Source organism: Stegodyphus dumicola, chromosome 4 (genome assembly GCF_044657685.1).
Source record: "Stegodyphus dumicola isolate Sdum_Otavi_A_Nest chromosome 4, ASM4465768v1".
In the NCBI taxonomy this organism is placed as follows: domain Eukaryota; kingdom Metazoa; phylum Arthropoda; class Arachnida; order Araneae; family Eresidae; genus Stegodyphus; species Stegodyphus dumicola.
The window spans coordinates 149,854,550-149,869,783 of NC_140771.1; the positions used below are offsets into that span (position 1 = coordinate 149,854,550).

Sequence of the window (15,234 nt, forward strand, 5' to 3'; positions counted from 1 at the left end):
CCCGGTGCCGTTAAACAGAAAATACCTAATCGTCTCCAATAATTGTTTGTAACATCTTCAAATAATTTACGTGATCATTTACCGAATTGATGAACTTTAAAATGATTTTTCGGTATCGACTATATTAAACTGCAAATAACCCTTCTACCCTTTTACATAAGTAACCTATACCCATATGTAATCCCATAGAATGCAGACACTTCTACTTCAAGACTGCGCAATTTCACCCAGAAGAAATGTCACCCAGAAGAAAGGTCTATTTTTCAGATAAAAATATGATATTTATTACCAGGCTCAAAGTTCTTTGAGTTTAGAAGTACGGCAAAATACCTCTAGAAATGCGTCGGTAATTTGAGTTATGAAATCCAGTGTTTCTTCCGTTTTCTTAGAAATATATTAATGAACGCAGATTTCGCTGAGATAAGAGGATTATATGCAGTGATTAGAGATATAAAAAATTAAATCTTATATTTTTTTTTAATCTAAAAAGTTTTACTTTGGTGACAAAGGCATTAGCATTTTTGTAAGAATTAATGACAATATCTGTTTGCATGAATAATATCATTTTAAATTAAGTGTCACGTTTAGTAACTCAGCCTCATATCAATTATTTTACTTAAAGAGCGCCTTTGTTGTTTTTATTTCTTAATTGATGCATAAAAAGCATTTATGTACCTGAAGTTTTAAGAGAAATGAATTAATTAAAGCATATTTTCCCATGAAAGCAAACACCGAAAAAAAAGAAGAAGCTTTAATTCCAAGAAGGTGCACGGTAAGCGATATTTTTCCAAACTTTCATAAAAATATTAATGCATATAAATTACTAATTAAAACAAGCTATAGAAGAGTAAAAATCTGTGTCTTTTCTGACGAGGTCAATTAAAAGGTCTTGACGTTCCATCAAAGTGGGAAAAAAGTCCAATTTTGTTTGCTTTTAAGAGGATTAAACGCAAAATGGATTAAGTCAGTTGTCAGTTAGTTGTCGTTACATGTATTGCCTTAAAATTATATATAATATAAAATAAATAAATAAAGTACCTAAAACTAAAAGAACAGTGTATTTTTTCTTATGAAAAGTGAAACTATGTTCGAAGTTTTATGACATTCATGAATTACTCTAATTAAATTGCGCTTTTTTAATAAAATAATTATTTGTGCTTAGGATAAAATAAATTTTATGTCGTCGTTAAGAATCGCGACTCGAATCTTAGAAATGTTGCGTGTTTAAAATCTAATATCTTAAATACTGTTAGCTTTTTTTTTTCATGTAGTATATTTGCATATGAACTAACACTGAAAGTAAGGTTAGATGTAACTTTTTTACGGCTCAAAGTAAAATTCATTTTGAGCAGTAAACATATAAAGTTTTAAGAGCCATCAGTTGCTTAAATCAGCCTTTTTCCGACTTCTTAAATCGAGGAAATCTTTTTCGTTTCTCTGGTAACCATAGGCCTATCATATGTCTTATAAGTAAATTATGTTTAAGAATAGTATAGGAGACACACAAAAAGTTAAAAACAGCAAGAGAAAGAAATCTAATTAAAACATTTGTGCAACGGAACGAAATGTAATCTAAATAGTTATGCAATGACCGTAGAATGAAATTATACTTAAAATAATTTTAATTTATGAGGTATTTTTTATTATTTATCTTCACTGTCTATAATATCTAAACTTAGTCTCAACGTGATATTATCGAAATCTAGCCATGCACAAAGGTATCTAGTCATACACAAAGGTTATTTGAAAGCTAAAAAATCAATTCTTTTTTTGTTACAATAGAAATTTTACATTACTGCTAACAGCATTTTTAGTTCACTGTGACATGTCAGATCTATGAGGGTCTCATATTATGTTGAGTTTACTTTATGTATGCATACTTTTTTTATTGAGGCTAAACGCATTCAATATCCAGAATCATTTATGCACCTTTTTTTGAGCTGTCGGCAGATTAAGTCCAAACCAGTCTTTCAAAGCTTCACCGGGCGCTTAAATATTTGCGTTCATTTTCCCTAGAATCCTGATGTTAGTTTTTTCAAAAGGTTTTTGTAAGAAAGATGCAGCTAATATCGTTGTTTTCTATGCTCTTTTATCAATGCATAAGTTATTTCTTAAAAGAAGATACTTTGGTGTTTTCATAAAACAAATGTGGAATTTTCCTCTAACGATGATATATTCATTTCATTCATTTTGCTATGGATTTCAACCAATACGTCAATTTACACACTCAGTTCTCATCATTTCAAAGTATCTCCAAGGTAGACTTATGATCCATTAAAAATTCTTCTACCTGTGCATGCAGTTTCATCAAATTTGTCAATGTCTTTCGTCGATACAACATCTGACTTCAGTGTGCAGCAGGAAAGACACATGGTAGCTTCTTATAATTTTCACATATTTAGTGTATAGAATCTGTTTTTGTGTACAATTTATTATTTTTATTGCCATCCTTATTAATGAAAACTTACTAGCCAGGCAACTAAACTTTACAAAGAGATCAAACGCATAAAAAAACTCGTGGAAAATCAATTATTCCTCTAAGTGTTCACTGTGAAGTGATTCTACAGCGACTAGCCATGTTTATATGCGGCTACATCTGGAGAAACATACAGCGGGTTCTAGAAACTGTCGAAAGATCGAGAATGAGCATGAACTGCAATTTCAAGGAAAGGCCAGACATCGCCTGCTTGAGGAGACACGTTTCGGCATTCAGAATATAATTTCTAAATTTCTTATTTGCATTCTACTTTTCCTTAATATTTAATTTCATTCCCTTTTTAGTTATTTTAATTTCCTACGGCGATCAAGGAACAGCTGTGCGGCGATTGCGGAGCATAGTTTCTGAAACACTACTCTAAATAATAGAAATAAAAATGGAATTCAAAGTGGGATTTTTTACAGTTAGCGTCCAAATGTAATCACATAATAGTTGTTCCTATCGCATTCCAAAATAGGCGGCCCACCAGCGGTCGAGCAGTAAAGTCGCTGAACACTTGTAGTTCGGTCCGAGGTTCGAATCCCGCGAACGGGCTGGCTGCATGGGCGTTTTCGTGGTTTTCCCCATGTGTAACGTGTATACGAGCCAGTTTCTCTTAGAAAGTCCTCCACGAAGGCATCCCTCCTCTTAGGCGGATAGCCCTCGAGGCTTTGCCATTAATCACACACACACATTCCAAAATAGTATCAATGCTTCAGAGAGCAGAGTTTTAATACAACGCATCTAAAATATTTAAGAAATTTTCATTCGATGTTCTGAAGTTCTCCACATAGTGCGAACGGAAAACTTTTGCTAAGATTCAGCTTTTATCAAAACTGAGGCAAGAATGGTATATCTCGAGACAACGCACCTTAAAAAGTACCTGTCAAGACTTCTTTGCTAGAGTCTTTTTCGGGCTTGCCCGGAAAACGGTATCTATGCACAACAGGAGAGAAAAATGGTAGCGTAAGACAAAATGGCTCGAGATGTTAAATGAGGTCTCTGTTTTTTTATGGAAAAATTGTAAATAAAGGTATGTACAGATAAAAAAAAAGTACATCGTAGTCGATGAAAATCAACGACCAACTATCACAAAATTAAAATTTCTTTCCTAAAAATTAACCAAAGTCACAAGGGCGATTTTACATTGTTTTAAATTCAAGTATTTGACGCATTTTTGCAAGCAAAAACGGGTACATACTTTATAACATATTAGCGGACAAGCCTGCCGAATGAGCGGACTTCGGCCAAACTAAATTTATAATCATTAATTTATAATTAGGTACACCTGTACAATATAGTTGCGTACAATTAAAGTTTATAATTATGTGCACATGAAAAGAAAATGCATAATATTTCAGTATGAATAAAATAAGTTCCTTCTTTCTCAGCAACAAGCAGTTCGCAAATAAGTTTTTGTTGCTAAACCAGAAAACAAAACCTTTTGGTAATTCAGTTAATACGCATAACGTCATAATTTAAATTTAACGTAATTAACAACTTTTTCTCATTATTAATAAAAGAATTAGCGTGGCAGTCAATTATCTTAACCTGATGCAAAAAAAAGAGGCCAACAGCAGCTATGCAGACATTAACGAATAATTTTTAACATACAGTGAAGTCACATGCAATCATGTTCTTTCTTTAACATGAGAATATTGAGATTATATAATAATAATATATTTAACGTTTGTCAATATTACTTTAATTTCGTATTTTGCAAAACTTACAATTTCTTATTGACAAACCCTGCCATCTGAAAGCGAGCAGTAGCAACACTTTTTAAAATACAGCAAATTTTTAGCATTGGTCGTTGGTCATGAGGATACAATAGGTATTTAGCATTTAAAATACGCTTTTACCTACGAGGGATGTTTTTTAAGTAAGAGCCGTTTGAAAATAAAAACCAAAAGAAACAAAAATTTTCAAAAACCGAAATGATTTTCAGATTCTGCATACGTTTCTCTATTTTTCAGCATAGTTGCCAAGTTTGTTTAAACAGCTCTTGAACATTTTAAAGACACAGAACAGACCGTACAGGTTACACAGCTGCAACTAATCACAGTTGTTTTCAAGGGATGGCGGGACACGATGCGAGCACTCGTTGCCGCACGCGCATCACGTATTAGTGTATATGTTACAGTAAAAATGATAAATCGTTGATTATATAAAACTACCGATGATTATACATAATCACCACTGAATTTGGTAAATGTGATAATTATTACCAAATTATTTCATATTTATCAAATTTACCGGTTAGTTTATAAAATCCCCAACTCGTAATGGGGAAGGTAATAAATTCGGATTATTTTGCCGAAACAAACCAACCCCATATTCTATGGGGAAAATCATTTATTTGCATTTACTTGTAAGTTTACTTCTTTAGACGTATCAGACTGTTTTAGAATTACAAAGCTTGCCAGATTTTTTACATTTGCACTTATCATCCTAATCACCACTAAATTTTGGAAATATCCAACTCGTAATGGTAAATGTGATAAATATCATGACTTATTGGGACAGTAGAATAAAGTGCATTTTTTTTTTTTTTTTTTTTTTTTTTTTGAGTAGTTACTACTCAGAAAGATATTTTTTTTTTTTTTTTTTTTTTGGTTGGACAATATGGCGTAAGAGACCACGAATTACAATATTTTATATTTTACAATTAAAAAGTCAATAAATGCTTATTTTAGGTCACATACATTTATTTAGCCTGAACGAAATTTGAATAAGGACCTGACAGGTGTTGTGAAATGAAAGAAAAATGGAATTTACACGAGCTTATACAAAACAGTTGCACATAAAAAAACTGCAGTTGCATATAAAAAAACAAACTAAGCCCATATTCTAGAGGGAAATAAAACATTTTTTCAAATAACGGTAAATGCTATTACTACGAATTACTAAATATTTTAAGTTTACTTATTTAAGCATATTAGACTATTATGATATTTAGAATTACAAAGTTTACCAGATTTTTTACATTTGCACTTATCAGACTCGCATCGTCCCTTACAAACACATCGCTGATATCCCTGACCTCCAGACAGAGATGTCTTTCTAACGCATTCTCGAAGTGATATTGCTAGATCTGGAACATCGTCAAGCAGAATAAATTTTTCTTCACAAATTGTGAATTGATTTCTGGTATACAAATGTGAAAGTCTTCGTTGTGTCGTTCCTAACTGATAAAACTCTTCATTTTGAACTTCTAATACCACCGCTAATAAAATTCGGTGATCAATTCTTGCTCTGTCAACTTCTGGTATTCGCAGTTTCACTGTGTCACCAATTTTACCAGCAGGAAATTTAAGATTTGAAACCTTCAACATTTTCTTTGCTTGTAATTCTAAACCTTCTTTAGCACTCATTCTATGTTTTCTTGCTTGCTCTTACCTGCATAAAATATCTGTCTGGATTAGAGCAACTGCTGCTTCATTCTCTTCCTGAGTCTTGAAATTAATTTCAGATGGAGGGTCATTTTGAGATATATCGTTATTGTCCATATTAGAAACATTTTCTATTTCGTTATTGGTGTTTTCAGAAGCATTATTAACTGTTACGATTAATGCCTGAAGCTCTTCTTCATTCTAAGATGTTCGATAGAGTCATTCGAGAACGAAGACGTTTTCAAGCCAAATGTTGCAGGCGTCCCAAACATTGCTTCATAAGGAGAACACTTGATGCCTTCATGAAATGTTCTATTCTTCATAAGTTGCACAAAACGTAACCCTTCGGACCATTTACTGTTGTGATTGCTTTCCAACCAAGAACTTAGCATATTTTCAATATCCTGGTTTGCATGTTCAACAGAACCTTGAGTGTGGCTGTTCCTAGGTTTTCCGTGCACAATTTTCAGATCCGGCCACATTGCACAAGCTTCTTCTACGATTTTGTTACTAAACTCACGACCATTGTCATTTTGCAGTACACTAGGGGCTCCAAATATAGTAAAAACATCAATTAGATGACAAGCAACCTCTTCTGCACGTTTGCTTTTTAGGGCACGCAACTGTACGAACTTCGTCAAGTGGTTTTGATAAACAGATATAAACTAGACAAATATCTGGTTGCGACTCCATGTCAATTAGGTCCACCTGTCATCTTGAGTTCATCTCCTGAAAGACCATTGGCCTAACAACAAGTCCTTTCTTAGGTACCTTGTCTTTTTTTTTTTGGGGGGGGGGACAACTTTCACACAAATTTAAGTAAATCGTGACTTCTTCGGTAGTAATGTTTTTGTACTTTTTTTTGAAGTTCTTTTAACATACTGTTTCTACCACCATGCCTATTGATAAGTGTACCTCATGAACTATGGTAAAAATTTCCTTTTTATGGTTTTTACATTAAATCAAATGAACACATCTTTAACAAGTTTTTATTTTTAATCAATAATATAATCACCCTCGTTATCAACAACCTTTTGCCATCTAATGTGCAGATTTTCAATCCCGGACCCATAAAAATAAATTGATTTTTGAGCAAAATATCTCGAGAGGACATTTTGGACATCATCCAAATTTTAAAATTTTTTGCCACTAAAAATATTGTAGGAAAATGGCTTCCCAAGAATTTTTAGAATCCCGGAGTACCACTCTTAAAATTCAATTCTCTGGTTATTGCGAAGATGATAATGCCACAAACAAACAGACCCCCATAGGTTTTAATAGTATAGATATAGTTTAGGCAATTATTTTTAGTGATAAATTTTGAATTTTTTAAATTTAATTAAAAATAAAATTCTGAAAGCTTTCAGATTTTACATTAGGCTTAAAGGGGCGTTTTTTGAACGCTTTGTGTGATACCTTTCTTTATTAAATATCACGTTCTTCACACTTAAACCTTAAATTCCAGTTCAACAGCAATATCTCAAAATAGTTGTAAAATGAGCATTTTTAGAATTTCCGATACGCAGTCTCGTACGCTGGAGATAAAAATGTCTCTTTTTCCGTACAGCGTTGCCATTGCTCGCTTTGAAATCGTTGAGTTTGTAGAGACATTAGATATTTTTTGGAAGCCGGAGAATTAAAAAATTAGCAACCGCCTTCGCCGAGAATAGAACCACGGACCTCTGGAATACCGACCTAGCGTGCAGAACACCACTACACCACGAAGGCACGTCAAGAAGGTGGAGAAATACCTTATATACTTCGCCTTTTAAAGGGCGACTGGGGTTTTTAGGGGATCCAATCGCCAATTCTCCACCACCTTTTTAGTTCGGGCGCCACTGTAGACATTAGGATTTTTTGGAAGCAGGCAAAATGAAAAATGAGCACTCGCCTGTTCTGTACTCATTTTCTTGTAACTTGCTTTATCTTGTAATCCTGTAATCTTTACCTCTTATTGTTAAATTTGTACAATCCTTGTACTTATTAATGTACTTAATTGTATCTCTCTATGCCCTTGTTTGGCCATGTAAATATTTCTTTTATAAATCTGACGCCTGGGCGACGGGGTGTGGGTCCCCTATGGGCCTTTGGTTCGTTGAACTGCCCTGGGTGGATCCGGCGTTCGGCTTGGTCTTTCTGTGCTCGGCTCTCGTGTGGCCTCTGGCTGCTCTAGATCTTGGGGGCGCGTTGCTGAACTGATTCACCCTATGGTAAAGGTACAGTGCTCGCGTCTTCCGTCAATGGAATGGAATGGAATGGAATACCGGCCCAGCGTGCAGAACCACTACACCACGAAGGCACGCTAGGAAGGCCGGAGAAATACCTTATAAGTTTCTTAATTAAAAAATTTGTTAAAGTTTTATACAAAATAGGAAACAAATAATAAACAAATTCCAAATTCCAAACTGATGTTTCCAGAAGTTCATATTTCTGTTTAAACGTACGTTATTTAACGTTTGATGGCTCTAGGTACCGTTGTATTATCAAAATGCGAGAAACATACATACATTTATGCAAATTCTTTATTATTTAATTTCTTTAAATAAAATACAGGGCACTAATATTTGGTGGTAACTATTTAAAAAGTGAACCGACATTTAAAGTTTTCAACGCAAATTGGAATAGTCCGTCTGGGCTAATAAAAGTTAAATTTTGATTCTACTGAACTGCTTTAAAAGTTAAGACAACAAATTTTGTTTAAAATTTGTTTGATAAAGAGAAAATTCCTAATTAGGTTAAGCAAATGGACCATTAGGATGCTATTCGTTTATTCTAGCTTTAATCCAAAAATACTCAATTTTGACCTATGCAAAATGTATTCCCTTTTAAATAATGATACCCAGATAAAAAAAACATGTTGGATATCATCCATATGCATTCAAGTGCAGTACGAAGTTCTTGCTTTCCAATATTGCATTGCTGAAATTACGTGTATAACGCAGAAAACAGTAAAGAAGCTCCTAGAACACGATCATGCTGCTATGCTTTGAACGTGCCAGATCTTTTTCTTTTTAATGGAGAGATATTCACAATGCACCCAATATTTCATCATTAGGGCAAATAAATTTCTAAATCCTATTTCATAATCTCATTACTACAGTTACAGTAGCATATGCGATTGTGGATTGCAAATGACAGGATTCATAAGTATTAATAGATGATTATTGGCCTGTAAAACGTTTTATTAAACTTACAGTAATAATGATGAGTGAGAGAACGTTAATATAGCTAAAATACATATATTTCAATTTATTTTATTTTGATAAAATTGATTGATTTATTTTGATAAAATTGATAAAATTTGATAAAATTTTCATATGTTAAACAAAATAAATTAAAATATATATATTTCAATTTATTTTATTTTATATATGTTTTTTGCGGTTTACATAATTTTATTTATTTACACAATTTTGGGAGAGCAAGTTATAGTTCTTTTCGATATCTAGTAATGGACTACTTTCTAAGTTGTCTAAAATATATAATTTTGAAAATAATCTGAATATAGAAAACTCCAAATTTTCTAACATCTTCTGTATTAAGTCTATTCTTTCGAGACCATGTCCCTTATTCCAGATCAAATATTTGGTAAATTTAGATTGTAAACTTTAGACTAAGCATTAAGTTCTTAAACGAATAAAGAACAGTCGAGGAAACATTCTTATATATCCCTGGCAATAACTTTCGAAATGCTATTAGTACATAGAAGTACCTTCAAGATTACCAGTCAGAGGTGATATTTTCATACTGCGCGTTTAGCGTAATCTACGTTTGGAACAGCGGTTTGTTATATATTTTTTATACTTAAATATTACTAGCATTTCAGTTCAAATAATTTGAAATACATGTAATTATCAAATTTAGCGTAGAAATACGAATTTTCAGGAATGTTAATTAATAGTTAGAGTTGCAGCATATTAGTGTAACCAAGAAATTCACTTGCTTAGAATTAAAAACATGTTATTATAATAAATATTCCCTTTGAATCAAAATAAAATTCCATATATCACATTGCTTATAAGCTAATATTTTGCAACTAATGACAGAAATTTTAAAATATCACTTATTATATTGTTGAAAGTTCTGAATAGAAAAAATATAAAACCTGCTAGATAAAATCGGCTGTCCATTAATTAAAAAGCATACAATTCTTCGATATAATCATCAATACCATTTTTCATATGTTAAACAATATACTTTGCCTGTTTTAAAAAGAACCTTCAAATAAGAATATTATATTTCTCACCACTCATGTTAATAATGATTTGTTTGCATTAAGGCCTATTACATCATTTACTTAGCCCACCAGCGGCCGAGCGGTAGTACTGGTAGTACTGGCGGAACACTGGTAGTTCGGTCCGAGGTTCGAATCCCGCGAACGGGCTGGCTGCATGGGCGTTTTCGTGGTTTTCCCCATGTGTAACGTGTATACGAGCCAGTTTCCCTTAGAAAGTCCTCCACGAAGGCATCCCTCCTCTTAGGCAGATAGCCCTGGAGGCTTTGCCATAATCACACACACACACACACACACACACACACTCACATCATTTACTTAAAAAAGCAGTAATATATTTTAGTAATTATGTAGCACGCATTGTAACTCTCATTTACCTAAAAATCATGAAGCATATTCTTTAGTTCTTATAATAATAAATCTGGCTTAATTTTTTTTTCAAAATTACAATCACTTGATATGTACAAAACCAAGCGTTGCACTGAGATTAATTATTTAATTATTAAAATTTAAACTCATTTGTAGAAAGTACAACTCATGTGTGTATAGTGGTTTATTTAATTATTTACTTTTATTTTAAAGACTCCAATTTTATGAGTTTCCATCTTTTTATATTCTTCATCGTATACTTGCTAGAGATTGACACTTATGTAGAAAAAAGTAACTTAATAATATTAAAAACTTTTAGTTAAATATCTTGCATTTACAAAACTTCTAAAATTTCCATTTCATATAGTTATCTGATTCAACTACTCATTAAGCACGGTTTGTTACACTTAAAATTATAATCATAATATAAAACCATAATAACATCATAATCAAAATCATAAAGGAAACCCCCATTAAAAACTGCTTAGGTTATGATTAAATATAAAATTCTTATTTATCTTGAAGATTATGATTTCTGTTTATCAGTTCGCAATAATATATATTACTTTTGAATGGAAATAAAATTGCAGACCTCACAGTATTTATAAGCTTCTAAAATCCTTCACCAGCTAACAAAAACATATTGGTTAAATTCAAAAGTGTTCTTCGACAACTCACATTTTTGTCCAGATCTGTCGAGATGGTATGTGGCAGGATAAATTTCAAAGTTCTCACATATAGCGCATACATTTAACTTTTCTTGTATGTAATTTCATTTAAGATGAGATAAAATATATTCAGTATAATTGCATGTGATATAAATTTCATTTACTTACATTATTCTATGTTCAGCAAAGTTCTAAATGTATATTTGCAATTTCATAAAGAGTTATTTTGAAGTGAATGCTTGTTTTATGTAATAACGTAATTCAATAGCCGTGAAATGTAATAAAAGAATTCGAAATATTTGTATTTCAAATTGTTAGGAATTTATTCTAAAGGTGCATTTCTGTTCAATGCATTTTGAAATAATTCCATTGTGATTATAAAAATAAGAAGAAATGCTAAGTAACATTTTGCGAAATTATATATTAATATTTTTTAAATAGTTTTAAAAATATTTCAGTGTAGCATACAGTTTGAAAACATTTAACTAAGATTCTAAATTTAATAAGATATGTTATGGAACATATTTATTCTAGATATTGCATGAAAGTATGAAAGGTTTTTTATGTATAACATGCCGCTATGTATGCATGAATATTCATAAAAATTCATAGGTGGTAAATGGATACATATGAAAAGCTCTTCAAAGAAGCTTTAGTATAAGACATCTTCTAGTTAAATGTCTGATAAATATTTAATGCCTGAACTTTTTACATCTTCCTTGCATTTGTATGTATGCATCTCGGTTCTCTCTCTATATAATGCAACTATATAAATAACGACAAAATATGATAAAGTAGCAAGCAAAATTTCAAAAATACTAAAGTATATATGCTATAGTTTAGTGTCTATCCACTCTACATAAAAAGAAACAAGACAAAACAAACAAGCGAGCATAAAAGAAAAAAAAATTATGTAAAATGAAAAAAGCCCTGATTGGCTTTTCTTTCTTTTAAAATTTATTTTGATTTATTATAATTATACTTAATTTATACTTAATTTTTATACTTAATTTTTATTCTGATATTTAAATTTCATAATGTTATTCAGTCTGTAAGTATTTATGTAGGTTATTTAATACTAAATGTGTCATCCTCCTTTCGTTGTATTTCAGTTATGGATCAATTTATACGTATTAACATTCTATTGGAGTAATTTTTAGAAAACACTTCTCAATATAGAGAAGTCAAGTCTTATCCATCTAATGATTACTGATTAGATAATCGTTCAAAGTTATGACCGCACCTGTTAATAATTTAACTAACTGCTTTATCACTTGCCTTAGACGCAGCGCAGAGTCCCACACATATTACACCCTAAAAAGAAACACGTCACCACAGAAATAAACTCTACACTGTAACTTAATAGCTATTCAAAAAACTAACTAACACTAACGGTAACTATTCAGTAAAAATTCACAAAAGTTAGGATTCGAATTTCACATAGAAAGCATATCAGAAAACTTTATGCGTGCTTGCTGTAACGAAGCTGCATGTTTGCCAACTGAAGTAAAATTCATTCCCTACTGCAGTATAGTTTAACATCATAAAACAAGATGGTAAACCATCGCGCAAACCTAAACAAATAGAGGATTTGGTTTTACATTTATGTATTGTTTCACTAGTTAACAGTTTTTTACTCTCATCGCTTAAAGTAAAAGAAACAGTTCTTAGAGAGTAATGTAGAGAATATATTACTTAGAAAATGCACATATCTTATATCTTTATTTCAAATTCGCTTAGCCGCAGTAAAGATATAGGGAAAGATGCATGTACGTAGCATAGACATTTTAGTGTAAATAAGCGCTTGTATAGGTTATATCCAAAGCCTGAAATTTTGTGTAATTGTACTTTGGTATCATAGCAATGAAAGAATTACTGCAGTTTGAAGATCTAAATAATTAAGAAATCTCTCTTGAATGTGGCATTTTCACCATAAAAATACTGGTAATTAAGAAGTTATAAATGCATGATATTGGGTGGAGGCTTAAGAAAATTTACTTCGATTGTATTTCCACTAGCAATAACCGATACCAAAATGCCATAGTTTTTACTATATTTATGATATACGATAAATATCATACGCTAATCAAGAAGAGAATAATTGAAGGATAAAGTCACTTATGTATAACGCAATTTAGGAGAACGTCCTAATTAAAAAGAGTTAAGGGGCTTTAGAAAATTAATTAAAATTATGATTTTCAATACATACCCCCTCGAGAGAAAAAGGATCCTGAAAAGAAAATCTTTGTTAAAGTAAATACTACAATATTTTACATTAGACGAAAGATAAACACAATTAAAACAAGATACACAAGCATATAAATTTTGAAAACTGAAATTACAATTAAATTTTAAAATTATTATCTAACACTTTTACTGTGTTCAAGGTATATTGTGTATTCTTACTTCAGATACCAATACACCCATTTTCATAAATATCTACACACACACGTTTTTAGAATTTTATAATAAATTTATAGAAGGTAAATAGATATACAATCAATACTGAATTGTTGTTTCAATATTACGTACTGCATTATTACTGTAGAAACTGTTTGTTAATGTTCCAGTATTTTATTTATTGATTAAGCAATAACGTCATCTTCTTAATATACATGACTTGACACTTTTAAAATATTAGGATTTCGTCGCTGTTTTGATAAAAAGATAGAATTCATAAATGATTAAGAATAATAAAGTAAAGATTATAATAATCATTGAAAGGTGTGCCTCAAGATTATTTATAATAATAAGGTGAATAAATAATAATAAACGCGTGTATCGAATAATTATTATTTATAATAATTTATATTATTTCTAATGAAAAATTATTATTTATAATTATTTATAATCATTTATAATGATATGGAGGAAAACATACGATATCTTGAGCATCAGAATAAAGTATTTTCATCTAAGCAGTTTGCTCCCTTTGTACATAAACAGATTAAATACACTTTGGATTTGTTGCTTTAGCAATGTATTTCATAATCATGAATTTTCATATTTAAATGCTTAATCCAGTTTTCAATAGTTTGTTACCCTCTGACGGAAATACTCACCTTTCAAGTGATTGCTATATAAGCACTACAAAGTTATCGTCGATTAAATATGTTGATTTAGTGCAGTGGATGTAACTAATGAAATATTAATATTTGGCTGACCTGGAATCTTTATTTTGTACTGAATTATGTATCGAAATAAAATTAAGGAAACAGTAATTATGATACATTTTAATAGTGATTTTAATTTGTTAAAGAGGTAACTCATGAATATGTAAACAGAATGATAACAGCACTACGTAATAAAATATTTTTCCTCTTCGTGAGGAGGAAAGAACCATCTCACTGGTTCTAAATGTGCAAGAACAAGAGCTTTGTGAATTTCATTAAATTTTTCATATTGACTTACAAGATTTAAATTCGCAACTGAGTGTACTTTATAGGAAACATATTTCATGGTTATACGATTGTTTTCTAAACTTTGAAGCTTGTCAAAATATTTTAGAAAAGGAAAGAGTGCTATAATTTTAAAGTTTTCATTTTACATAAATAACGTTTTTGCACGCTTGGACAAAGGTTTTAAAATATTTTTACCATTCTTGCTTAAATACATCACACCCGCTGTGACAACTTAAGATTAATATTCTCTCAACAATAAGACTAAGGTTCTGAATATGTTCAATCATCAAAGAAGCTAAACCATCTGAATCTCTGAAGGGCTCAAAATTTAAATCAGTAAAATATTTTCAGAGATATACTGAACTGTAGTTTAGTTATACATGAACGTTCAGTGCATACCAACATATCTTTATTCTCCGAAAGTTCTAGCGGCACTGTAGATGGCTGTAAACCTGTAGATAGCTCTATGGACGGTTCAGCCAACATTAAACCGCGAGCAGTAAGAGAGTGATTTATGGCCAAGAGGAAGGATACCGGCACACATCTGCAAACAAAATTTAAAATCCTAGAGGACGAAGACCGTGGTATGTAGAAGAAAAGTGCAATTACCTAAAAATATGGACTTACTGAATCTACTTATCTACAATACGTAAAGAACGCGAAAATATTCTTTATGCTGCTGCATCGGTTTCCT

At 31.3% G+C, this 15,234-nt stretch overlaps 1 protein-coding gene across 1 annotated transcript in view; it reads right to left on the minus strand.

Moving 5' to 3' along the window:
* Window positions 1–15,234, minus strand: part of LOC118186611 (titin-like) — a gene marked incomplete at its 5' end in the record, with an annotated part of 688,688 nt that overhangs the window by 306,320 nt on the left and 367,134 nt on the right. The window contains one exon of the mRNA XM_085814383.1: window positions 13,349–13,369. Within this exon, the coding sequence (XP_085670509.1) occupies window positions 13,349–13,369 (21 nt within the window). The remainder of the gene's footprint in view (window positions 1–13,348; window positions 13,370–15,234) is intronic.